Here is a 27,282-nt window from a genome sequence, read left to right on the forward strand (position 1 = left end):
AATGCTATTAGCCTACGTAGGTTGTCATGCTGTCCCCTCAAGCCTATAAAAAAAACTTCAAAAATTTTTATTATTTAAAAATCCAACATTTTAAAGGTTTAATTAAGGGAAAATTACACCTTACATCCTCAGCTATCACCGTTTTTCACTTTATCCCTTCAAACTAAAAATTGATATAATATACACTATTCATTTTTTGAAATTTTTTAATCTACCCTTATGTCTCTACTTTGTTAACAAAATAGATAAAAAAATGTTATCCTCTCAAACTAAAAATTAATACAATATACCTCTTTCATTTTCTAAAAGTTTTCAATCTAACTCTCATATTTCCATTTTGTTAACAAAACAGACTTGTTAACAAAATAGAGACATAAGGGTTAGATTGAAATGTTAGATAATGTCTCAATGGGACCACATAATTAAATGTGGTGTTATCATTTACAAAAAGCCTACAATTTAAGTGATTCAATTTAGTTAATAGGCTTAAGGGTATATGTGTTATGGACCTAATGTGTAGATACTAGTTGTATAATTTCTATTTCTATGAGGGGCAGAAATAGAAATTAAAACATATTGGTTAAAGTTGATTTTCATTCCTTTTGAACTTCCACAACCTTTCAGTTTTGAAAACCAATTACAACCTTTAAAAGGTTATGGTCCTTATTCCTTCCCAAGTAAAAATAAGAACACTGCCATTTTTTTTCTAAATCCTCTCAAGGAAAAACATAAGGTACCAAAGGGGAAAGGATTAGAAGGCAATAACATAATCAATAACAAAGAGTTCATTGATAATCACGCTTCCATTTAACCGTTCATCAATGGATTCAGGTATGTCATTTTGTCTTGATTCTTGATAATACACATGATAAATGATCCAAAGTGTAAGGTTTATGTTCTGAAATTTATGTTTACAATTGGTATCAGAGCATGCATATCATGTGTCTTATCAGAATTGATATGCTTTATTCATTCTATTTAGTTTCCTGGAATCAGATTTTGAATTTTCTTATAGATGTAAATTTTTTTTTTCCTGTTTTATTCTGTGAAAATGGCAATCTGTTTTCTGGAATTGTAAAATGATTCGGTGGGCAGTTTTTTTTTTTTTTTTTCTCAAATGGATGAACATCATGTATTTATATATATATAGATATATCTTGCGATTTGTTCGGTTTAATTTTGAACATCATAAAAAAAAAACTATTTGTTTTTGGACCCGTCAATTCTATTTATATATATATATATATATAATTGGAATTGCTTCAGATTATATAACATATACGGGGTCACAAATTTAGAAATCTTTAAATTTAATGTAATTTCATACAACGTCTACAGAAATTTAATTTTCTAACATTCTCAATATAAGTCAATTCAAACAAGATGTCACAAAAGTGATCTCTCTTGTCTAGATTGTTTTATATGGAATGTTTTGAAGTTCATGTCTGTGTATCTCATGCGGGTATTTATCGGTCCAAAGACATGATTAAGACTTGGCAGAATTACACACACATTTTGTGGTGATAAACATGTGCCAATTGTCAAGAAAACCTAATGTGAATAATAAATCCATCAAAAGATAGATTTGTTATTTGACATAACTTATTGTCAATGTTTGATCATTACAACAAGAATACCACTTACAGTTAATATCACTACCTAAAGGCTTGGTATTAATGTTGTGCTAGGTATCTTGAGATGCTGTCATTAAATTAATTTATTTAGAGATTATCTGTTTGGTAACTTAATGTGAGCATAATTGTTTATTCCTTTTATTTTCTTTTCTATTCAGCTTTAATGTCGACTACTTCAATCTCTGCCAACATGAACAATGTTCCAATGTTAAATGGAACAAACTTTAAGGACTGGAAAGAGAACATATTGATTGTTCTCGGCTGCATGGACATAGACTTGGCATTAAGGATGCCAAAACCGAATGCTCTCACTTCACAAAGTACTCCTGAGGAAACTGTGTACTTTGAAAAGTGGGATCGTTCTAACAGGCTAAGTCTTATGATCATGAAGCGTGGGATTCCAGAAGTCTTTAGACGTATTCAAAAAATTTAAGGCCGAAGTTGAGTTACAACTCAACAAACGGATTAAAAGTGTCAGGTCTGACCGTGGTGGTGAATACTATGGCAGATATGATGGATTAGGTGAACAACGTCCAGGACCGCTTGCAAAATACCTGGAGGAATGTGGAATCGTCCCACAATACACCATGCCAGGATCACCTAGCATGAATGGTGTATCTAAGAGACGAAACCGGACTCTTAAGGATATGGTAAGAAGTATGATCAGTCATTCTACTTTACCAGAGTCCCTCTGGGGTGAGGCTCTAAAGACAGCAACTTATATCTTAAATCGGGTGCCAACTAAAGCAGTTGTAAAAACACCTTATGAGCTTTGGGTTGGGCGAAAGCCTAGTCTAAAACATTTGCATGTGTAGGGATGTCCTGCTGAGGCGAGGCCTTATAAACCTCATGAACGAAAATTGGACTCTAAAACCATTAGCAGCTACTTTATTAGCTATGCCGAACGATCACGGGGTTACAAGTTTTATGATCCCACAAATAGGTCAATATTTGAGACGGGAATTGCAACATTTTTGAGGATGTTGAGTTTGGGGAGAGAAATCCAGTTAGAGACATTGTCTTTGAGGAGGAAACAGGAGTAATCCCACTTCCTACTACTACTTTTGACCAATCACAGGTTCCTATACCTGTCATTGCTCGAGAAGTAATTTCGGATCCTCAACCAGACAATGTTGTTCAAGATAATATAGTTCAAACCCCCATTCAAGATGAGGTAATTGTTCCTGAGGAACAAACTCTACAACCTCAACCTCAAGAATCTGTGCCATTAAGGCGATCCACCAGAGAAAGGAGATTTTCATTTTCAGATGATTATATTGTATATCTCTAGGAACATGAGGTAGAAAATGGAATGTCGAAAGATGATCCAATCAACTTTCGTCAAGCCATGGAAAGTTCCAACTCTCATAAGTGGATAGAAGCCATGAATGAAGAATATAAGGCACTGCAAGACCACTTAAGTTATATTGTGACAATAAGTCTGCAGTTTTATATTCCAATAACAACAGGAGCTCGACAAAATCAAAGTATATTGAGATCAAGTTCCTAGTTGTAAAAGAAAGAGTGCAGAGTGGACAGATTTCCATAGAGCACATTGGGACAAACTCCATGATAGCGGATCCACTTACGAAGGGACTACCACCCAAGGTCTTTCATGAGCACACTGCTCAGATGGGTGTTGTTCTATTTGAGAACATTCTGGTTTAGTGGGAGTTTGTATTTATATTACTGCTTTATGTCAGTCTTGAGTTTTATCTATGTAATTAGATTAATTTCTGCAGAAATGAAATATTCAGTTTATTACGCTCTGTTACGTATTGTGAAGTATTGATCTCAATAAAGTTAAGTAGGACCAGTTGGAAATAGGCATGTATGGATCACATCACATGTAATTTCCATGCTACGCATCCATGATTGATCTATGTCATTTAGCTGTATTAGTATACGTGACCATTGGTGGGTCGAGTTACGATTGATGTAACGAAGACCGCTTTGATCCTATATTAATATAGTTAATGGACAAGATTGTTTGGATACCCTCAAGTTATGATAACAAATTTCCGAGCTCACTAAAGTTAAGTACATTTTTCAGGATACATATGTGGTCCAGTGGGAGACTGTTAGATAATGTCTCAATGGGACCACATAATTAAATGTGGTGTTATCATTTATAAGAAGCCTACAATTTAAGTGATTCAATTTAGTTAATAGGCTTAAGGGTATATGTGTTATGGACCTAATGTGTAGATACTAGTTGTATAATTTCTATTTCTATGAGGGGCAGAAATAGAAATTAAAACATATTGGTTAAAGTTGGTTTTCATTCCTTTTGAACTTCCACAACCTTTCAGTTTTGAAAACCAATTACAACCTTTAAAAGGTTATGGTCCCTATTCCTTCCCAAGTAAAAATAAGAACACTGCCATTTTTTTTCTAAATCCTCTCAAGGAAAAACATAAGGCACCAAAGGGGAAAGGATTAGAAGGCAATAATATAATCAATAACAAAGAGTTCATTGATAATCACGCTTCCGTTTAACCGTTCATCAATGGATTCAAGTATGTCATTTTGTCTTGATTTCTTGATAATACACATGGTAAATGATCCAAAGTGTAAGGTTTATGTTCTGAAATTTATGTTTACATGAAAACTTTTAAAAAATGAACAGAGTACATTGTATCAATTTTTAGTTTAAGAGGGTCAAGTGAAAAACGGTGATAGTTTAGGGGATAAAGTGTAATTTTCTATTTAATTAAATAAGATCTCATTTTGATGGAATCTTGGGCCGTTATTGCATGGTTGTAAAAAAAAAATTGAGAAAATTGCATTTAAGTGGAGCAGTGGCAAAAAAAAAATACATTTTCACACTCTCTTGTGTGCGTAGTGCATAGTGCAAATTCATTCATGTGTTTGGTGCAACTCTTCCTATGTCATAGTTATACCAAAAAAATCTCTCATTTGTAATACAATTATTTTGTGACTGTCTCATATATTTGTAATTTCCTTTAGATTTTTAGGAGAAGGTTACAATGTTATGGCCTTTTATGATTCTTTTAACACCATCATTATTTTATATATTATTTCAAAAATGTCAGCATTGTAAATTATTTTTAAGGAATTTACCGATAAGTCTCATACACAAAGTTTAAAACCCATTTAGTCTCAAAACAAAATACTTGCACTAATTAGTTCTATATATTTTTAATTGTTACAAAAAAAATACCTTTAATTTTTTTTTTTAAAAAAGAAGTTGCTACACCTCATCACCGCCGAACTTCTGTTAGATAGTTATTGGAGATTCGTCGGAATGTTTAATATCACCGGAAAGTCGCCGTAGTATCACCAAAAATTTGTCGGAGTGTTATGAACGTCACCAAAAGTTGCCAGAATGTCTAAAATGTTCGTTGGACGTCAAGAATATCGTCGCAGACTCACCGGAATGTCCAGAATATTGTTGAAAAAAAAGAGATAATACACTACACAAATTTAGGTTTTTGTGACACTAAATACACGCCGTAGATACGATTCTACGACGTACGAGGTAAAGTCGTGTTATGACCAGTCATGAAAAGTCATTTACTTCAACGACATGTCATAGTACGCCGTTAAAAACCCTTTAACAGCGAATATTATGTGTCATGTTTGATTTTTCTACAACTACTTTTGCACGTCATTAATTCTTGTCACAAATCACAAATCACAACTCTCATTGCTCGTCGTAAAATATGCAATACAACAACCTATTATGCCTGGCGTAGAATATACATTTTTTTTTAATTCAACAGGTTCTATTTGACCTATTCTGTATAATCTAACAAACATTACAAATAAGCTTCACAAAATATCAATCAACCACCAAAATATTGTTTCAAGCATAAAAAAGAAACTATATTCATAAATTATGTACATTCAACAATTGTCTATACATTCCAAATAGTCAAAAACTATATCCTTAAGTTCTATAGTGTCCAAAAAGTTTAAACCATCCAAAAACTGTGCATATCTAAACATATCCAAAGCTATTTAGAGATTATCCAAAACTACTAGCAATAGTTCCTGCAACAGTTGCAGCTGCAGCAAACCCACTTGCTTCTGTCGTTGGAACGAGGGTGCCCAATATATGTGCTAAGGCACCTAAACCCGCAACAATAGCTAGAGTAGCTAACCCTGTTGCCAATAAAATATGAATTCATCAGGAAAAAATACTCATGTCATTAGAAACTTATTGGCCAATGGCATTTAAAATGTTCAAAAGCCTAAGCTGAAGATGTCATACCACCAATAATTGCCATTAAGATTCCTCTGGTTAATGCAGCTACACCAATTATACCTCCACGATTCCACTTGTCCCGAGAGCTGTCTAGTGATTAGCTATTTCCTCCTTTTTATTGTTCCCTTTTTGCTAAAGCCATTGCAGAGTAAGAAACCATAATCTCCATGGCTTCCTACAAACATAAATTTTCTCTTTAGTGAGGGTAAAAATCTAAAGTTGAAAAAAAGAAAATTTCTTGAGTAAGAGAGCAAAAACAAAGGGAATCAACACAGATGCCCTAACATGAAGATATTAGAGGAGAGTTGATGTCAAAAAAATGATGAATACCAGCATGTTGAATTGTAGTTTTATATACAAAATGATTCATGAATAGGATCAAAACATATTCCACCTGAGCGGGACTCCAGTCATTTGTGCTCCACAGCTCTGCAGCCTTACACATGCCCAAAGAGAACTAGTCCTACTCAAATCACTAACAAAACCTGCATAAATCCTTCAATATGTTATACTATTTTAATTTCTTTAACGAGTAACAAAACTTTATTATTTTTCATCCAATGAATGAATTCAGGAAAAAAAGAAAAAACAAATAGTACTTCTACATAAGCCTTTGCTTTATCTTCAAAAACAAACATACATATCACAAAAAATCATAAACATGGAAGCAAAAGAGAAACACCAGTTGCCACCAAGCAAATTAAAAGCATGAAAAGCTTCTTTTATTTCATTCTCCCTTTGATAATCTTTATACCTGCATACTTGCCAAAAAAAACAAACAAACATGCAACTTAATAAGCCCTTTTCATTACCATTCAATCTCATTACTATTTTAATTTCTTTAACGAGTAACAAAACTTTATTATTTTTCATCCAATGAATGAATTTAGGAAAAAAAGAAAAAAAAATAGTACTTCTACACAAGCCTTTGCTTTATCTTCAAAAACAAACGTACATATCACAAAAAATCATAAACATGGAAGCAAAAGAGAAACACTAGTTGCCACCGAGCAAATTAAAAGCATGAAAAGCTTCTTTTATTTCATTCTCCCTTTGATAATCTTCATACCTGCATACCTGCCAAAAAAAACAAACAAACATGCAACTTAATAAGCCCTTTTCATTACCATTCAATCTCATAACACTGATGCATTCAAGTAAGCATAAAAACACTCAACACCTGAGAATCAAAATAGTAGGAAGGGAATTCACAAATATTTGTTCCAACTATCCTAAACTACTATCACAGATAATATAGAGAAATAAATTTATTAAAAATTAAACAAGCTGACATCATTTAAGAATAAATAAATAATTCAATTTCCAAGCCAATAGCTGATACTTTTTTTTTTAATTAGCAAAACTGAATCTTTATTGATGGAGAAAACATATATTACATATGAGATTACATCAATAAAAAGGAAAGAAGAAATAAAGGAACGAATCACAATGTTGGTGAGGAGCCAACACTAATTGAACAAAGCATAGGAATAGTAGCAGCAATAACAAACATTAGCAACAACAACAACAACAAAGAAAGTAGAACTTCACAATATATTAGTAGTAGCAGCCAGCAACATACATTAGCAGCAGCAGCCAGTTGATATTAACCCACAGAGGTGTGTGTGTGTGTAAATTAAATGTATAAATTAAATAAATAATAAAATAAAAATAATTCAAAAAATAATTATATAAATTATTTTCCGAATTAAACGCTTATAGAAATTAATGTGGAGGCTTATGTTGGACACAATCTCCTTAAAGTAGATTTCGCTTTCACTCTGGTGCTTCGAGTTTACCGGCGTCTACTTTTCGGGATACAACGACTAACACTTAAATTTGCAGCACTACAAATTTAAGCCTGGCGAACCAAAACTCTGTTGTAACTTTCTCTTTTTCTTCCTAAAATATAAATGCAGAAGCAGATGCAAGAGCACATGAAGAACATAAGAAGAAGGACAAAATTCTAAGGAAAAAATTGAATGAAATGAATTGCTGGAAGCAGCCTTTATATAGGCAGATTGGTGGTTGTTCGAACATGTGCCAACAGATAGGCAACTGTTCAGACAGATTTCAACAGATAGAAAATCTGTTTGGACTGTTTGGATAGTTCCAGATTTGTCCGGGAAGGATTCAATAGGTTCAAACTTGTTCGGGTGGGTTAAAAACTGTTTGGATGAGGGGAAAAATTTTGGACCAATTTTATTTTGAATTTTGAAACCAAAATAAAAAAAAAATAAATAAATAAATTACAAATGTTTTTTTTTTGTGGGCCCAAAAAGATAAGTATTGGTTCGGACAAGCCTAACCCAACATCACACCATGCACAAGCTCAGGCCCAACCCGCCCGACTGGCGAGCCGGACAGCCGCGGCAGCGCGCGCGTGTGGTTTTAGTTTTTGGTCCAATAGGTCTAGCCCACTTCACCCATAACTTCACCCTTCTACAAACTTGGGTACCCCTTGGGGCCCATCCAAAGTATCAGGAGCTAAGGTATATAAACCTATTCAAAACCTTAAGCCTTTCCAATATGTGACAAGCACATTTCACAAATGTGTAAGAAACCCACCTAAATTCCACGAACCCGAAAATGCACGTTGAATTCTCATTCATCCGGAAATGGTTTTGAGCAACCAAATACACGCTTTTATTCACTACGCAACATTAAACATGAACCCAATAAAAAACGTTAAAAATAACGCTTGGGTCCCACCTTAATTAATGCTCAAAGTTAGCAAAAAATAAGGATTTCCAAAGCCATTTTCCAATAATCCCCCACATGAATGGAATTCACGATAACAGACATGCAACAAGATGCAGACAAAGAAAGAGTACATTAAGAAGATACACCACATCGAGATAGGTAGCTTTTGGCTTTGAACCTCCTCTAGTGAAAAGTCTATCGGACTTACTGGCTAACCAGTGGACGCGATGCCTTGAACTGTTCAGTTATTTATGTAAGCCAAGACAATAGACTACACATAGTGTATCTGCAGACACAGTTTGGTTCTTATGGTTGTGTTCATTTTGGCCCTGAACAACGCTTGGTAATTCATGAGTGCTCTAGAGAATTTAGCTTTCTCAATTCTCACAAAACCGGCCCAGTTCACACTCATATAGGGGATTTCTTATTAAGAGTATCATGCTATACCCCATTTGGATGTCCAAGCTATAAGAACCATTAAAAGCAAAGTTTATCCTACTAATGCTGCAGGTATCACTCTTCTTATCATAGAAATGGGTAGGAGTAAACTTCCTTAATGATACGTGAAGTCATCCATAATTCGATTGTCCTTTTAAACCTAGATCTTGGGATCTCTAGTTAACTAGGTTGGGTTGCCATTATGGCGACTTTTAAGCAATAGGCTTTAATCTCATTCCCCTTGATAAATAGTACACTTGTTCTCTGGCTAACCCTTTAGTCAGTGGATCCACAATATTCCCTTTTGACTTTAAATAGTCTATAAAATTTATTCCATGTGAGAGCAAATGCCTAACAGTATTATATTTTTGACGAATGTGTCGAGATTTACCATTATACATATGATTCTGTGGTTGTCCTATTGTTGCTTCACTATCACATTGAATGCATATAGCTGGCACAGGTTTAGGTCACATTGGAATGTTTTCTAAGAAATTACGAAGCCATTCTGTTTCTTCTCCTGTTTTATCTAATGCGATAAACTTATATTCCATTGTCAACCTAGCTATGCATGTCTGCTTGGAAGATTTCCAAGAGACTACAGCACCTCCTAGGGTAAAGACGCATCCACTAGTGGATTTTGAGTCTTTAGTATCCGATATCCAATTTGCATCACTGTACCCCTCGAGTACTGCTAGATATTTGGTATAATGAAGGCCATAATTTTGGGTATGTCTTAGATACTTGAGTACCCTAATTATCGCTTTCCAATGATCGGACCCTGGATTACTTGTGTGCCTACTCAATTTGCTTACAGCATAGGCTATATCTGGCCTTGTGCAATTCATTAAGTACATCAAACTTTCGATTATCCGAGAGTACTCTAATTGTGATATACCTGCACCTGTATTTTTGACAAATGAAAACTAATGTCAACAGGTGTTTTAGCAGGACGGTCGTCATGCTTTCCAAATTTCTCCAGAATCTTCTCAACATAGTGAGACCGAGATAAAACATATCTTTTAGATGTTCTAGTAATTTTTATTCCTAGAATTACATCTGCTATTCTCAGATCTTTCATGTCAAACTTTTTGTTCAATATTTCCTTTGTGGATTTAATCATGTCATTATTGCTTCCAATAATGAGCATGTCATCTACATAAAGACAAACTATGACATAGCCTTTGTCTGTGTTTTTAACATAGACGCATTTGTCACATTCGTTTATCTTAAAACCATTCGAAAGCATAGCGTAATCAAATTTTTCATGCCATTGTTTCGGAACTTGTTTTAATCCATAAAGGAATTTCATAAGTTTACAAACCTTTTTCTCTTGGCCGGGAACTTGAAACCCTTCCGGTTGTTCCATATAGATTTCTTCATCTAACTTGCCATTCAAAAAAGCTATTTTAACATCCATTTGATGTATTTCTAGATTATACAAAGCTGTAATCGTAATCAACATGCGAATAGATGTTATTCTTGTCATTGGTGAATAGGTGTCAAAATAATCAAGGCATTCCTTCTACTTGTATCCCTTAACAAAAAGCCTAGCCTTGTATTTATCTATTGAACCATCTGCTTTCATTTTTCTTTTGAATATCCACATATATCCAAGAGTTTTACACCCAGGTGGAAGATCCACCAGTTCCCAAGTATGATTTTACAGTATTGATTCAATTTCACCATTCACAACCTCTTTCCACAACAGAGCTTCAGGACTTGACATTGCTTCCTTGAAGTTTTGAGGCTCATTTTCTAACAGGTATGTCAAAAAATCTGGACCAAATGATTTAGAGATCCTAACCGTCTTGCTACGTCTAGGTTCATTTGATTCATTATCATTGTGGTCTTCACCGCTACCCATAGCAGTATCAAAAGTTCTTTTATTTGAACTTGTCTCTTCGGTTTCCTTGCATGGAAAAATGTGTTAAAAAATGATGCATTCCTTGACTCAATAATAGTGTTTACACGCATTTCAGGATTTTCAGATCTATGAACTAAAAATCTATATGGACTACTATTATTTGCATAACCAATGAACACACAATCAACAGTTTTTGGTCATATCTTAGTCGTTTTGGGACTAGGGACTGTCACCTTGGCCAAACACCCCCACACTTTGACGTAATTGTAGGTAGGTCATCGACCTTTCCATAATTCATAAGGTGTTTGATTGAGTTTCTTGTGGGGTACCCTGTTCAGGATAAAGTTAGTAGACAAAATTGCCTCCCCTCACAAGTTCCAAGGTAACCCTGAACTAATCAACATGGCATTCATCATCTCTTTAAGAGTTTGATTCTTTCATTCAGCAACCCCATTTGACTGAGGAGAATAGGGTGCAGTGGTTTTGTGAATGATACCATGTTCAGAACAAAATTCTTCAAATGGTGCATCATACTCGCCATCTCCTCACTATCTTTATAGTTTTGCCAAATTGATTTTCAGCCTCAAGTTTATATTGCCTAAAAGCTTTTACGGCTTCATCTTTATTTCTCAATAAGTAAACATAGCAATATTGAGTGCAATCATCAATAAAAGTAAAAAAATACTTCTTACCTCCTCTAGTTTGAATAAATTTTAAATCACAGATATCTGTGTGAATTAAAGTTAGAGGTTTAGTACTTCTTTCAACTTTATTAAATGATGTCTTAGTGAGTTTTGCTTCAACACAAATCTCACATTTATGATTAAGATCAAATTCTAAGTTTGGTAAACATTCTAAAGCAACAAGTCTATACAAAGAATTAAAATTAACATGTCCTAATTTACAATACCATAAAAAAGAAGACTCAGCAATATAAACAGAAGATGTGTTCTTATTATTAAAATCCAAATTAAATACAACAGTTATTACATTGAGCGGAAAAAGCCCATCACTCATATAACCTCTCTCCACATACATTCCACTCTTGGAGAGTATAACCTTGTCAGATTCAAAGACTAATTTAAACCCATTCTTGATCAACAATGACCCAGAAATCAAATTCTTGCGAATTTCTAGCACATGGAGTACATTGTTAAGAGTGAGTTCTTTCCTCGAGGTCATTTTTAGCATAATCTTTCCTTGTCCTTCTACAGTTGACGTGGAGGAGTTTCCCATAAAAAATTGTTTCCCACTTTTCATCACTTTATAGGTTGTGAACATCTTCTTATCTGCACAGATATGGCGAGTTGCTCCAGTATCCACCCACCACTCCTTAGGATTACCCCCCAAGTTTGCTTCAGAGACTGCTGCAGCAAGATTGATGTCTGCTACTCTATCGGAAAGATAAAAATTCTCGCCTATGTTGGTTTGTGCTGGCTTTTTTGCTCGAACTCCCTCCATCTTTGCAAACGTAACAATCCTTAGCGCGATGTCCATCTTTGCCGCACACAAAACACTTGCCTTTGAACCTCTTGTCGAACCCGTTGTTGATCTCTTTATTGATCTTACTAGTGGATCCTTGTTTAGGACCATTGCCATTATGCTTCCGCTTCTTGTTGTTGAACTTTGACCCTTGTTCATGTTCCACAACATTTGCTTTAGCCTGCATGACATGGCTTCCTGACTTCTTGTCAGAACCACGGTTGTCCTCTTCAATTCGGAGTCACACAATCAATTCCTCCAATTTTATCTCCTTGTGCTTATGCTTCAGATAATTCTTGAATTCTTTCCAAAATGATGGCAATTTTTCAATGATTGCCGCTACTTGGAAAGATTCACTGAGACCCATTTCTTCCGCATGTATGCCATGTAGAATTAATTGGAGATCTTGAACCTAACTAATAACTGTCTTGGAATCCATCATTTTAAAATCCAGAACCGGCTGACAATATTTTTTTTTATACCGGTGTCCTCTGTCTTATACTTATGATCTAGAGATTCCCACAGTTCTTTAGCAGTGCTTTTGATACTATATACATTGTACAGTGTATTGTCCAACCCATTGAGGATATAATTATGACATAGAAAATCACCATGTTTCCATGCATCCACTGCGGCAACCACTTGTTGGTCAGTTTCTCCCTCGTTCAGTGCCGGTGCCTTTTCATGAGTGATGCAAGCCAAATTCAATGTCGTAAGATAAAACATCATTTTTTATTGCCATCTTTTAAAATCATTGCCATTGAATTTTTCTGGCATCTCCCCATGATTTATCGGTATTACCAGAGTCATTGGCACAACAGGTGTGGGGATCGGTGTAATAACAGTCTCAGTACTATTAGATGTCATATTTCTGACGGAATAAAAAAATGTACCAATCACAATTTTATACAAAAAAGAATTTACACACAAAATATACGGAATAATATTTTGTAACAAAATTCCAATGATAAACAATATATTACTACTATGTTATCAAAGAAATCATTAAACAGTATATTACTACTATTTAAGAAATTAAATAGTATATGACTACTATTTAATTTTCTGAAACAAAATATTTGTCTGTCTTACACAAATAAATTAAAAAATTGAAATCTACTTTAAGATTGTTATTAACCTACAGAGGTGTGTGTGTAAAAATTAAATAAACAATAAAATAAAAATAATTATATAAATTATTTTCTGAATTAAACGCTTACGGAAATTAATGTCGAGGCTTGTGTTGGACACAATCTTCTTAAAATAGATTTTGCCCTCGCTCTGGTGCTTCGAGTTTACCGGCGTCTACTTCCCAAGATGCAACGACTAACACTTAAATTTGTAGCACTACAAATTCAAGCCTGACGAACCAAAACTCTATTGTAACTCTCTATTTTTCTTCTTAAAATATAAATATAGAAGCAGATGTAAGAGCACAGGAAGAACAGAAGAAGAAGGACAAAATTGTAAAGAAAAAAAATAAATGAAATGAATTGTTGGAAGCAACCTTTATATAGGCAGATTGGCGGTTGTTCAAACAAGTGCCAACAGATAGGCAACTGTTCGGACATATTTCAACAAATAAAAAATCTGTCTAGACTGTTTGGATAGTTCCAGATTTGTCCGGGAATGATTCAATAGATTTAAACCTGTTCGGGTGGGTATGGAACTATTTGGATGAAGGAAAAAATTTTGGACCAATTTTATTTTGAATTTTGAAACAAAAATAAAAAAATAAATTATAATTTTTTTTTTTGGGCCCAAAAAGATAAGTATTGGGCCAGACAAGCCCAACCTCAACTCATCTGATCGGACGGCGGTGGCGGTGGCGGTGCGCACATGGTTTTAGTTTTGGGTCCAATGGGTCTAGCCCACTTCACCCATAACCTTACCCTTCCACAAACTTAGGTACCTCTTGGGGCCTATCTCAAGTATCCCAAGCTAAGGTATATAAACCCATTCAAAACCTTAAGCCTTTCCAATGTGGAACAAACACATTTCACAAATGTATAGAAAACCCACCTAAATCCAATTCCACGAATCTAAAAATGCGCGTTGAATTCTCATTCATCCGGAAATGGTTTTAAGCAACCAAATACACGGTTTTATTCACTACGCGGCATTAAACATGAACCCAATAAAAAATGTTAAAATTAACGCTTGGGTCCCACCTTAATTAATGCTCAAAGTTAGCAAAAAATAAGGATTTCTAAAGCCATTTTCCAACAAAACATACATTAACAGCAGCAAACATACATTACATCAATACAACAGCTTCCACACTTCTTCTATATCCGACAGCAGCAGCCACTGCTGGAAATCGCACTTTTAGCGGCGTTTAAAAAACGCCGCCATATGTATCAAAAACGCCCCTAATTCCTTTTGTGGCGTTTAGTACCAAACGTCGAAGCTGCGGCCGTCGCTGTAGCTTTGCGACGTTTTAAAAACGTCGTGATATTAGTACAGGCGGCGTTTTTTAAAACGCCGCCAAATGTCCCACCACACACACGCTGACGTCACCAACAATATTTAGCGACGTTTTTGAAACGCCGTCGTATCTGTTTTAAAAATATTACCGTTACTGTTGAGGGATTAGGAGGCGTTTGTAGAAACGCCGTCATATCTTCCTTTTTTTTTTTTTTTTTTGGGGGATATTATGCTAATTTTATTTGATTAAATTAAAAAGAATACCTGTAAAAAATATTGAATTTAGTTTCTCATTCAATTAATAAAAAAATACCTATAATAAAACTAACATACAAAATATTAACTCCTATTCAAATATCTGTAATAAAACTAACATTTAAAATAATAACTCCCATTCAAATAACAAATGAAGCATTAATTCAATTTCACATTAAAAAAAAACTAACATTTAAAATAATAACTCTCATTCAAATAACAAATGAAGCATTAATTCAATTTCTCATTCAAAAAAAAACTAACAAACCGTGTTTAAGTAAGAGACTACAATTTGTAAAATTTTGATTCCAGATCTGCTAAAATGAAAAATCCATCCATCTTGTCATAAAACATAACCCACCAAACTCAAATCTTGTCTCAAACTGCTGCTGAGCTACAGTTGCATGTTCAATCATTCGTTTCTGGAAGGTAGCATCAACTTGCTCAAACATGGCTTTGCATGACATCTCAAAGGCAGGAATAACGGAAGCTTCCAAACTAGACTTCAATGCATCCTGCATATTGAATCGCTCAAACAGTCAGATCAAGATTTCCAGATTCATTTAGTAAGGCATACAATCTCCTCAGGTCAGATACTGCTAGAGAGAGAGAGAGACCCATAAAAATTTTGAAGTTATTGAACAACAATTACAAAACATCAATTAATCCCATATACATGCATAACATACTCAAGAAGAACTAGAGCCAGACACTACATTTGTAAGGTCATAATAACATAATAGAAAGAATCACTTCAGCGTCAATAATGCTCTCCATACTGCTCCATAATGTCATCTAAAATACATCCACACTCAATCAGTAAAATCCTAGCACTATAAACTTATGCATACCTGAAGAGCTTGCTTGCCAGAAGTTTGAAATTGTGCTTGGATCTGCCTAGCAACAGTAGCTTCAAGTTTTGAATTAACTGATTTCTCCAGTTGATTCACTGCCTTATCACCAACTCCTCTCTGCACCACATGGGCATCAATTAGTTCTCAACAAGACTACATCCCTAGTATAAGACTTGGATCTTTTAGAATATCAACCTGAAAAGCCTCTGTAATAGCCGTAGATATTGTTTTTTCAATGGCCGGAGAAATTGCACGAGCTACAGCTGGTCCAACTGCAGCCAATTCCTTCTTCACTGTTTTCTCCACCATAGCTGGCAAGTCCTTATTTATGCAGTTAGTGATCAAACTTGTTATTTGCTGTGTACGCTCTCTAACTAATTTCTCTTGTTTCGCATTCTCTTCCTGAAAATGAGCCCATAACGCATCAGTATTGGCCTTGACAGCTTTTTCCATGCTCCTCCCTAGGGCAGTCTCCAGCCTTTTACCTTCTTTAGTGACTAGGACAGTAACCATCACCGACATCTGCTTCTGCATTTCTTTTTGCATATAAGATATAAGAACTGAGCTAACCATGAAGGCTTTTTGAAACCGACCATAATCATTCGGTTTGGTCCAAATTGGTCGGTTTCATCCAGTGATTCAGTTTTTTGAACACCCCTAGCATGCTTAATTTGTTTTGTCAATACTTAAGGCATCAATTTTCTTTTGATGAAAATTTTAGACATGCATGGTATGTTCCTACTAAATTCCTTCAATTTTTGTGCTTGACTTGCAAATGCCGCCTATTAGAAGCATATGCTTTCATAGATTGCACTTTTCTAGTTCAACCACAGGGAACTTGAGGTTATCCTCAAACAACATCAATTAATGGGCTTCAAGGACTCCAAATAAATCTCAATGGTAAATGATTATCTGCATGAAGCAAATTACTTTATTCTAAACCGAGGAATAAGTCATCCACATGGATAGAGGAACCTATATAAGTTACCCATGGGTGGTCTAGCTTATCAGAGACAAGATAATTTTGTCCACACAAAAACTTCCTATGAAAACAATCCAACTTGACAGAACAACTTCAACCCCAAGGGAGCAACATTAGTACATTACTAAAATGCAATGAAGAATGAAATGAAGAATAAGGAAGTTTTAGGGAAGTAATAATGCACTGATTTGAGTGCATCCAAAGTTGATTTTTGAGTTATCTCTTCCAGACTACAAAATTAAAAGGCTCAGATTTTAGCCTTCTAGTATATATTGGAAAACAAACTCGCAAAGAGAAAAAAAAAAATTAATAGAAACATAATATCCATGTCATGACTGATCTCCATATTAGTGTCTTATTTTTGGGTCTTCAGGATATAAGAAAAACAAACTAGATTAACCCCTTGAAGCAATCTACAGGCAACACTTGAAGGACTTCTATCTCAATACTGGATTGTATTACCATTCCCATATTATTGTTTTGATTCTAGGGCATTCAGCATCAGATCCTATGCATCTATGCAGGATAGCAACACTCTATGGACCTTGACTCTCAGGTACAAAAGGCAACACAGCAATCCACGATAAAAATCTTTCAAAATTGAGGTTAAAAAAACAAAAAATGTGTAGCCTCTGCACCTTAATGCAAAGGTGCCAAATACAACACACACACAAGACAATGAAACTCTTGGCCTCACAAAAAGCTTCACTTACCTGAACAGTCTGCTCATTGGTCTTGGAATGGGTATCAAATCGTTGCAGTGTCAAGCCATCAGTCCACTTCTTCTTGTGCAGGTTCAGTAGCATTTTCTCCTCAAGTTCATTCTTCCTGTAATTAATGGCTATTGAGTAATAATGCCTATTCAGCCCATGGATCAATGCCTGCAAAACAAATTGCCATTAGAGGATAAAACTCAGGGGTGACACCTCAGCTATCAGAAACACAAAGGCACCACTCATTCAGCACTCACTTGAATGGATGCCTTCCTATGGGACTGACCAGTATAGAAATTTCTTCATATCTTCAGACATAACATTCAAAATTATTTACTCCACATTGAATGCAAAAGGTAAACTGCCCAAGAATTTCTTGCAAGTATAACTTGAGAAGGAAACAAATCAACAACAGAAAACGCAGAATAGGAGAAAAAAAAATTGCTCATACAAAATGGAAAATTACAAGTTAAATTTGGCAAAGAAAAAGCAAAAATGTTTCTTTTATACAACCAAAAAAGGTCATAGGAAAACGCCATCATAGAATAATGATACTAACGATAACGAACACATAAAAACATAATAGAAGAATAAAGTACCATGCAAAAATCGCTATATAAATTAATAGTAGTAAAACAACTACATAATTGTACCACTACTACCATCAACAACAACAAAAGAAGATAGAATACAACCTGTTGAGTATTGATGTCCACACCAGAGAGCCAACAGCCAAATCCAGGATGTGAATGATACCATCCTACCACCATTTCCGGCCTGCAATTCCAAGCAAAACAACAAGCTGACTAAAACATCTACGAAAATGTTCAAAACTATTCAAATAGTAGATAACTATTCAAATTAAGTTCAAAACCTGCCCTAATTCAGTAGCTGATGGTAACTATTCAAAGATTGGGTGAAGTTTGTCAACTGGTCATGGAAAATAAATTATGCTTTCTTAGTTGTCTTATAGATAACCAATGAAGCGGAAAATGGTGACCAGTAACAAAAAAGATGAAGGGGGAGGGGGTAGCAGAAGAACATAGCAACAGGGGAAGCATTCAAAATATCCAGTTATGATAAATACATGCAAGAAAATATATATTTTGCAGATCCATATTATTTAATCTTACCCTTAACTCTACCCGAGAAAGATAAGGTCTATTCTCGGCATCGTGAGAAAATCGCACTTTTCCCCTGTTTCTCCCCAGATTTGCTCCACTCTTTACTAACAATAGGATGATTCCACATCTTTTCCATGTCTTCTGGAGAAGCTCTAGAGTCCCAAGTTGTGTTAGCAGCACCTACTCCCTCATGTAAAAAAAACACACACACACATCACATCACATACGAACTCCACAACTATTAAAACTCTTCTAGAGTGCTTTTTTTTAAAAATTCTCAATCTCGAACCAAATTAGGTTTCACAAATTTAAATTTCAACCCTAATAAATAAGAAAGAGGCAATCAAACCCAACCCACTGTCCCCCTAATAAATAAGAAAGAGGCAATCTGAGGGTACATAATTGATAGTTTTTACCAAGAATGAATATCAACCTATGAAGTAAAATCATAGAATGGTTTATTTCATTCAAACAAGTGTCGAGAAGGAAAGATAAAATAAAATCAGTCAATCACTGTCACTAGCATTCAATATGAGCTATTGATGGCATTCAGTTAAAAGATTTTCTTTAGCAGTCACAATATTAATTCTTCAAATCTGTAGAGAGGGCCAAAAAAAATTCAGATTGAATATGATATGTAAACTAGAAGAAAGGAACATACAGTCTGTATTGGTTCCGCAAGCACCTCCCATGACTCATTCAAGTCTTCAAACAAAGAAGCTTCATTAACCTATGGCAAAATTAGTTAACCTCCCATGGCTCCTACAAACCCTGAAGAGTTTAACCTCTTGTACTAATCAATGATGAGAAATAGGTTAAAGCATTCACATACTGTCAATCCATCACAGACAATGCACAAAATCTGATAATCTATTAATCAATGATGAGAAGTATGTTATAGCCTGGAAATAAATTTCACATTAATTCATATATATATATATATATATACCTACCCTTACAAAAATGTATGCTTACATGAGAAACTGCAGTGTTCATGGGATCAATAAAAACACTATACAAATTTATGGGTTGAATTGATTTGGAAAAGTAAAAAAGGATTTGTATCATCTATTGAATTTGAACTGTAGATTACCTCCCACTGCCAATGGTCTGCAAGCACATCAAGCAGGATATCAGCAATTTGGAGCTCTCTTCAAATCCCATTGCCAATATATCTATCATCCAGTCCAGCATAAAAAATAAAAAAAAAAGCAAAACAGAAATTCTACCACTAGTCAATTCCTTTGCTAAACACCATGCCCCTGTAATTTGTGAGCAAAATTGTTTATTAAGATTGAAACCAGAGCAACACAAAATATACATAATTCTAAAAGTTTAAATAGGGCTTGTATGAAATGAGACAAGTCGAAATGAGTAGTAGATATAGTTCAAAGTTTGCTTGAAAACTAAATAAGTTTCAAAATGTGTTGAGTCGATCTCAGACATGCTTTAAACGAGCCAAATTCAAGTAGCTTATTTGTCTACAGTAAATAAAAACTTATCAAGCCGAATAGTAGATTGTTCAAACTTGGCTTAAAAACTTAATGAGTTTTAAAATGCATTTAACTGTGGGTTTTACATAACGAGCCAATATCGAACGAGCATTTAACGAGCCAAATACGACTCAAGCTCAAGTAGCTTGGCTCATTTAACAGTCCTAATTTTAAATCATATAAGGTGTGTGGGCATGATAAAAAGAATGCATGATAAGTTTTCATTGACTTATGTCCTTATAAGTTTGAACTGGACTAAAAGGTTGTCTTAAAACCTCCTTGACTATTTGTTTAACTTCTAAACAAGATCTAAATGGTGGAACTTGATTGCAAGGTGCATTTGATGGTGTTGATGGTGAAGATGTACCACCAAACAGTGGTGCATGGGAGGGTATTGAAATATTAAACTTACTAAGCAGTGCATTTGCCTTGATGTCTAACAGGTCCACCTTAGAGTTAAGCAAGTTCACATTCACCGAAGTTTGCTTCACTTCAGATTTGCTGCTTAGAGTTAAGCCCTGTCATCGATTTCAGCAATTCAGTAGCTAGATGCCGTGTTAGTGGCTCGCTTCAGCATGCTATCGAGTAACCCATGGATGATCACCAAGTTAGAGATGACCTCCTAAAATAACTCCCTCCACCATTAGTGACTACTGGTGGTGGTGGTGGTGGTGGTGGAGATGGCAAAGATATATCACCAGCAAGTGCAGCAGGGGAAGAGGGTACTGCAATGTTGAAGTTTTTCAAGAGTGCATTTACCTTCGGGTTCAATTCTCTCAAATCCACCGTAATGTTCTTCACTTTCATCAAAATGTCCTTCACATCCGTCATCTATTGCTTAGTGTCTAGTCAGTCATGGAGTTGAACAACTCAGTGCTTCCCTCGTAGTGGGTCTTGTTGCGGACAGAGGCCAAATTAGCTCCTCATTAAGCATTGAATCCACCACACCTTGAATAACCAGCAGCTTCGACATTTCAAGTCCTATACGTTTCACAAACAGTTTAGTCCAGTTAGTATATAAACCAAACAACAACACGAAGAAAAGAAATCAAAATGAAATGAAATGAAATATACCCATTTAGGATCCTTGTTGAGAGTTTCATTGTCCTTCTTGTTCTTTACAAATGTACACCAAGGGTAAATAGAGTAAAAAGGGGATCAAAGGTTGAACAGAGGAATTTGAATTCATACCATGTCCTTTGCCCACCATATTCTGAGCAACATATTTTGAGATCTTAATATAGTCCAAACATAGTAAAGTAGTTTGAACAAAATATGAGGGGAAAATGGGAATAAAAAAAGATAGCTATAAATTACTGTAGCAATATGTATCTCCCTCTCATATTATAGTAGTAAACATATAAATCTATGCATGTGGTATATGTGAACATAACACTAATTTGTGTTGGTGTGATCGTGCAGGTTTGTCACTTCTGAAATCCCAACTAGAGAATAACAGCCATTCTGAACAAGCATAGAGGATATCAAAACCATTCAAAAGCAGCATAAATTTGATTTGGAAATCATATCCCACGACTGCTGCGTATTTCACTGTGTCAGTGGTTCGTGGATCCAACGCCAACTCTTGATCAATTTGAAGAATACCTTTTCCTAGTAGTATTTGCTGGTAATAAGAATTATCCACAGCATAGGCACTCACAGGGTTCTCATCAAGATCAGCAGTGTTATCAACTGTTGCATTTTGAGGACACCGAGATTTCAAAATCTCTAACAGCACGAGATTCATGATCGGGTCAGGCTTTCCACTGTTTTGAAAATTATAGAGACGATCTTCAAAGAGTGAACAATGTGCAACTCCAACAGTGTGACCACCTATATAAAATAGTCACTTAGTCATTAACAAACAATTGATTTGTCGTGCATATATCAAATAAATCACTTGAGAAAGCAGTGATGACAGCACTATATTCGAAGCATTTTGCTGTGAAATTTTACTGTTTAGCATTACTAGATGAGAAATAAAGGCGGCGAAGGTAAATTACCAAGAAGATAAACCATGTCGATGACATCAAGTCCTTTATTGGCAAATACATTGATGGAATCAGACACGGATATAAAAGGAGCTGGGAGATCCACATTTTGAGCTAGAGATACAAGACCGTCTCTTCACCCTGTTTGCACCGCGTATCTATTTCCTCCAGCCTACATGTACCCAACCCAATATAAACCACCATTGTAAGTTATCACATCATCATATGTTGATTAGTAGCAGAGAGTGAGAGAGAGAGAGAGGGGACACATTACTCACCAAAGACACTACATCTCTGGCAGCCATAACAATGATATCAGCAAATGAAACTACTCCAGGACACACTGCCTCAACAGCAGCTTTTGCTGCATCAATAATGTGAAAGCCCCTTACACTTAGATTAGGAAATGCAGTTTTCTCACTGTTGCTCCCATCTAGGAGGATTGATGCATCACATCCCTTTTCATTGTTTAAACCCAAATAAATAAATAATAAATCAAAGTTAGTGTAACAAAATTCAAATTGAACATCTACATGTAAAATGAACATCTACCACATTAATCAATATCCTAGAACAGTTTCTTCTGTTTTTCTCATTAGATATCATAGACCAATTCTATTAATAACAGTTGAACCTGATAAATAATCAAGCATTACAACAATGTCTTCATGTATAGCAACTACTCATGTATACTCAAGCAAATTGATACGTCAAGCAAACAATGAATGAGCTTTTCCCACAAGTGTCACACTAAAACTGAAGAAGCTTCCAAAGAACAAACTAAAGATAAACTCACTCAGTTATAGTAATTCATTCAGAATCATTACACCAAAGCAAGTTGATTAGCCAATGTTAAAACCCTTGAATAAACTAACTTACGAACTATAAAGCCAGAACAACAAATAAAACAAAATACCACATAAATAAAGAACTCATTTTTGATGAATAATATTGACGTCTTCAAATATTGAATGTTCACTAAATCAAACATACAGCAGAAAAAAATGTATCCAATCCTTGACATATACACACAAATTTCACATGCACAAACAAAATACATACAAAACACTGATGATCATGGACGAGACAGAGGGGGAGAGAGAGAGAGAGAGAGAGAGAGAGAGAGAGGGTACCTCTTTATTCAAAATTATGATGCTTATCTTCTCACAGAGATTGAAAACCCTAAAGAACAAAATCCACAAAAATATCAAAACGCCAACCCCCCAAAAAAGAAACGAGAAAGAAAACAAAAGAAGAAACAACAATTGAATAAATAAATAAATAAATAAAAATTATAATCTTGAGTCACGTATCGATTTTTTCTTTTAACTGGAATCACAGATCGATCAATTTCAATTTCATAGTTCTTGGTTACAATTTCAATTTCAATAACCAAATCCAGAGAGACGGAAGGAAGAGCTTGTGAGAGACAGAGAATCGATACCTCGCTGGTGCAGATGATGGTGGCCGTGGAGCTTCGAAATCAGAGATTCAGATGAAATCGAAATCAGAGAAATCGAGCCGGTGCAGACGGTGGAGATTCGAAATCGAAATCGCTCTGAATCTCAAAGATGAATCTGTGAGAATGACAAGGGCTCAGAGAGGGTTGAGAGAGGCGAGATTTGAAGCCGTGAGGATTCCAAATAAGATGAACTTCGAAATCAAAATCAAAATAGCCAAGATGAATCACCGAGATTGTATCATTCTGAGATGAATTGATCCATTGAGATGAATCGATCCATTGAGAGGGTTGAGAGAGAGAGCGAACGAGAGAGTGATTGAGTAAAAGATTAGGGATACAAAATGAGTGAGTGAGAGATTAGGGCTTCAGAGGCTCGCGCATTTAAGGGAGAAAGAGAGAGGACATTTGAAGGCGCTTTAAGACGCCTTCCGTTATTGAAACGGTACCGTTTTAATATATTTAAAAAGTGACGTTTAAAAAACGCCGTCGAATGTTATAAAATATGGCGTTTATTAAAACGCCATTAAATGAACGTCGTCAAAACTCATATTTCCTGTAGTAAGCCACACCCAACAAACAAGTCGCACCCATTATTCAAACCAGCAGCAGAGGAACAAAGTAGAGCTACACTTTATGCAGAACTTCAACAAAGTAGAGGAACAAAATTGCCACACAACCAAACAAGCTTTCAACAACCTAATCTATATAACATCACACAGGCCTTTAACAACTACCCAAAGCTGAAAGTTACCTAGAAAAGACAAGAACAAGATAGCATCATAGCACCCCAACCTAATCCTAACTAGGTTGGCACCAAGAGAAGCACCCAATCATGTGCTAGTTCAAGTCTAATTAAAAGCTGTTAGATCTACCAAACAACAGTCACCTACCCTACAAAAAATAATATCAAAATCCAAAAATTAGCCCAAATCTCTGCTCCTAATCTGTTGCCTTGAACAAGATCTAACTTGCTGAAGGTTGAACACCACATCTCTACTTTCAATGTTATATATATTTTATTAACTCCCACTCTCTACTTTCAATGTTCTCTCTTTGTTTTGTATAAGTGAACTTCTCAAAACAAACAAAAGAACATAAACTTAAATACTTTGGTTTAGATCTAGCTGGAAAGAAAGTTATGAAACTGTAAAATTTTTCAATTCTAAAGAATGATTCATTTTGACACCAAAAAAATCAAAATTGTAAAATTTTACAGTTTTCACAGCTTATAACTAAAACTCGAAAATAACTTGTTCAAAACTTGAATTTTTTTTTCATTAAAACAGGAAAATAGAAGTGTAGTACAAAAAAAATAAAAAAAATAAAAAGAAATAAAAAATAAAAACTAAGAGTTCGGAGGAAAAAGACAAATATAGAGAGAGGCTTTTATTCCGACAACTCTTTTTGGTTTAGATCTAGTTCGATTTGACGTAGATCTACTCATAGATCTACATCAGATATGAGTAGATCTGTTCATCTTCTTTGTCAGAAACTCACTCCTTTGTTGTTGGTGAGTGTAAAGCAAGGAGTCAGTACTCGGTGGTTGTCGGTGAACCCCAATCAATAGTGGTTGCCGGTAGCGGTGATTGTAGATTAGAAAGAGAACGAAAAAAATGAAGGCATGGTTGTGATTGTTGCCGGATATCGGAGAAAGAGAGATAAAGAGAAGAAGCAAGATGCAAAGAAAGAGGAGAAGACAAATTAGTACAAGGCTTTTGGGTTTATCTAAAAAATTTTGAAATTAAATAAAATATATACTTTTTAAAAAGGGCTTGTGAATAATTTACCCATTATTTTCCTATGTTTTTCTGATCATTCTCGTTTCCTTTCTTGGGCTGGAGGGAGGGGGAGTGGACTAGTGCGTAAGTGCTAAAAATTTGTCAAGAACTTTAATGAGTCCCAAAATAAATATTAGCTAAAAAGGTTAATTTAGATTATTAATAGAAATTATAGGCCCATCCATCCCATTGTGAATCCCATAACAATTTTCTTCTTTTTTTTTGTTTTTTTTTTTTGTTTCCTCCAATAAGAGAGAGAGAGAGAGAGTAATATTAGAACAATTATTGTCTTGTTTGATTTTTTTTTTCTTGGTTGTAAAATTGAAATTGATTAAAATATAAATTTAAAGAACCTAAAAAGCGAAAGTAATGTAAGATTTTTAACTTTTTAAGGCACATAAATGGGACTTAAAAAAATGGGGATGAGAAAATTGAGATTATAAAGTGATAAAACAATTCTCAAGCTCGTTTTTTTTTTCCTAAAAAAAATTCACAAAAAAGTAATATTTTATCAAAAAAATAAAACATTACAGAAGAAAAAAAAGAGGGCATATATAGCAAGCTCACTGTTGCGAGAAAGTGTGTTTTTTATTTTTTATTTTATTTTTTACCATTCCATAGTAACAAGTTCTCTTTTATTTATTTATTTATTTTGGGTGTTGGGGTTTCCAATTAGATTTTCATCAACCAGATTTATCATTTTCCAGCCATTTTCCTAGATTTGCCAAGTTGGACCCAAATTTTGAAATATACGGATCCAAAGTCTAAAAAAAATGAAATAAAAAATTAAAGGGAAAAATTTTCTATTCTGCTAGATATGCATTATTTACGCAACTTAATTATTCAATAGTTTTATAATGTCAAATATATAAAAACAGGAGTTAATGGAGACGACCAGAATCATACTGATTGGCTAGATAAGAAATAAAATCATCTCAATCCATCCTATTTTCGTTGAGTTAGAGACAATTTTTTTCACTTACCATGACACTGATGTATTGTTTCATGATGTTGGATCATTTTGATCTCTCCTTGGATTAGGACATTGGTTGTGAGCGATTTGTGCTCACTATTGGTGGTAAGATCTTTGTGACCCATTCTTGGAGTTTTAAATATTTTAATAATGGTCTTATTTTCATTTTATTTTGTTCATATGCTTATATTTATTCTAAATTGTTTATTATTAAATTACCCATATCATGCTTCAAATTGGGATGTGACAATAATATTCGACGAATACCAATAATCTTTCCCGATAATTCACACACTAGGCCAAGCATAGGCATTCTCTCAAGCACTCCTTTTTTTCCATAAAAGAGGTTAGAATAAGGCTTCATTTGGTTGGAGCATTAAATATTTTAATAATGGTCATATTTTCATTTTATTTTGTTCATATGCTTATATTTATTCTAAATTGTTTATTATTAAATTGCCTATCTTGCTTCAAATTGGGGTGTGACAATAATATTCGGCGTATAGTGTGTTTGGTTTGAGTTTTTTGGATTAAATTTTTTAAAAATTGAGTTTTTTAATTTTTTGTGTTTTTTTTTAGTGAATATTTTTAAAATTTTAAACATTTTTTAAACATTTTTAGATGCACCTTAATTAGATGTATCTAAAAAATAAAAAATCTGTGAAAAAATATTTTAAAAAATTAATAAATATATAAAAATATAAAAAATGTATTGAATTCCAGTATTTTTTTCGTATTTTTGGTATTTAGTGAATTTTTAAAAGGTTTTTTTTCCAAATTTTTTACTTTTTAGGTATATTTATGTTATGTATGTCTAAAAATTAAAAAAATTGCTTAAAATATTAAAAAAAATTCAGCAAAAACAAAAAAATACG

At 34.5% G+C, this 27,282-nt stretch overlaps 1 protein-coding gene across 10 annotated transcripts; it reads right to left on the reverse strand.

Annotated features, from left to right (window-relative positions):
- Window positions 1–15,254: 15,254 nt before the first annotated feature.
- LOC145806668 (enhancer of mRNA-decapping protein 4-like) lies at window positions 15,255–24,034 on the reverse strand. Of its 10 annotated transcripts, none has more exons than XM_082904158.1 (14): window positions 23,639–24,033; window positions 23,328–23,376; window positions 22,473–22,652; window positions 22,207–22,366; window positions 21,864–22,036; window positions 21,278–21,416; window positions 20,616–21,184; window positions 19,804–19,885; window positions 19,372–19,440; window positions 18,282–18,363; window positions 17,587–17,754; window positions 16,087–16,419; window positions 15,889–16,008; window positions 15,255–15,552 (listed from the first exon to the last, which is right to left on the reverse strand). In XM_082904158.1, the coding sequence occupies exons 9-14, from the start codon at window positions 19,407–19,409 to the stop codon at window positions 15,355–15,357; spliced, it is 939 nt and encodes a 312-aa protein (XP_082760284.1). In that variant the 5' UTR covers window positions 19,410–19,440; window positions 19,804–19,885; window positions 20,616–21,184; window positions 21,278–21,416; window positions 21,864–22,036; window positions 22,207–22,366; window positions 22,473–22,652; window positions 23,328–23,376; window positions 23,639–24,033; the 3' UTR covers window positions 15,255–15,354. The 10 variants fall into 10 exon arrangements, with proteins under 10 accessions (XP_082760284.1, XP_082760283.1, XP_082760285.1 ...); XM_082904157.1 differs by having other exon boundaries at window positions 21,809–22,036; XM_082904159.1 differs by having other exon boundaries at window positions 20,616–20,721; window positions 20,963–21,184; window positions 21,278–22,036.
- Window positions 24,035–27,282: the final 3,248 nt, after the last annotated feature.

This window comes from Camellia sinensis, chromosome 14 (assembly GCF_055761805.1).
Source record: "Camellia sinensis isolate YWXY chromosome 14, ASM5576180v1, whole genome shotgun sequence".
Lineage (NCBI taxonomy): Eukaryota > Viridiplantae > Streptophyta > Magnoliopsida > Ericales > Theaceae > Camellia > Camellia sinensis.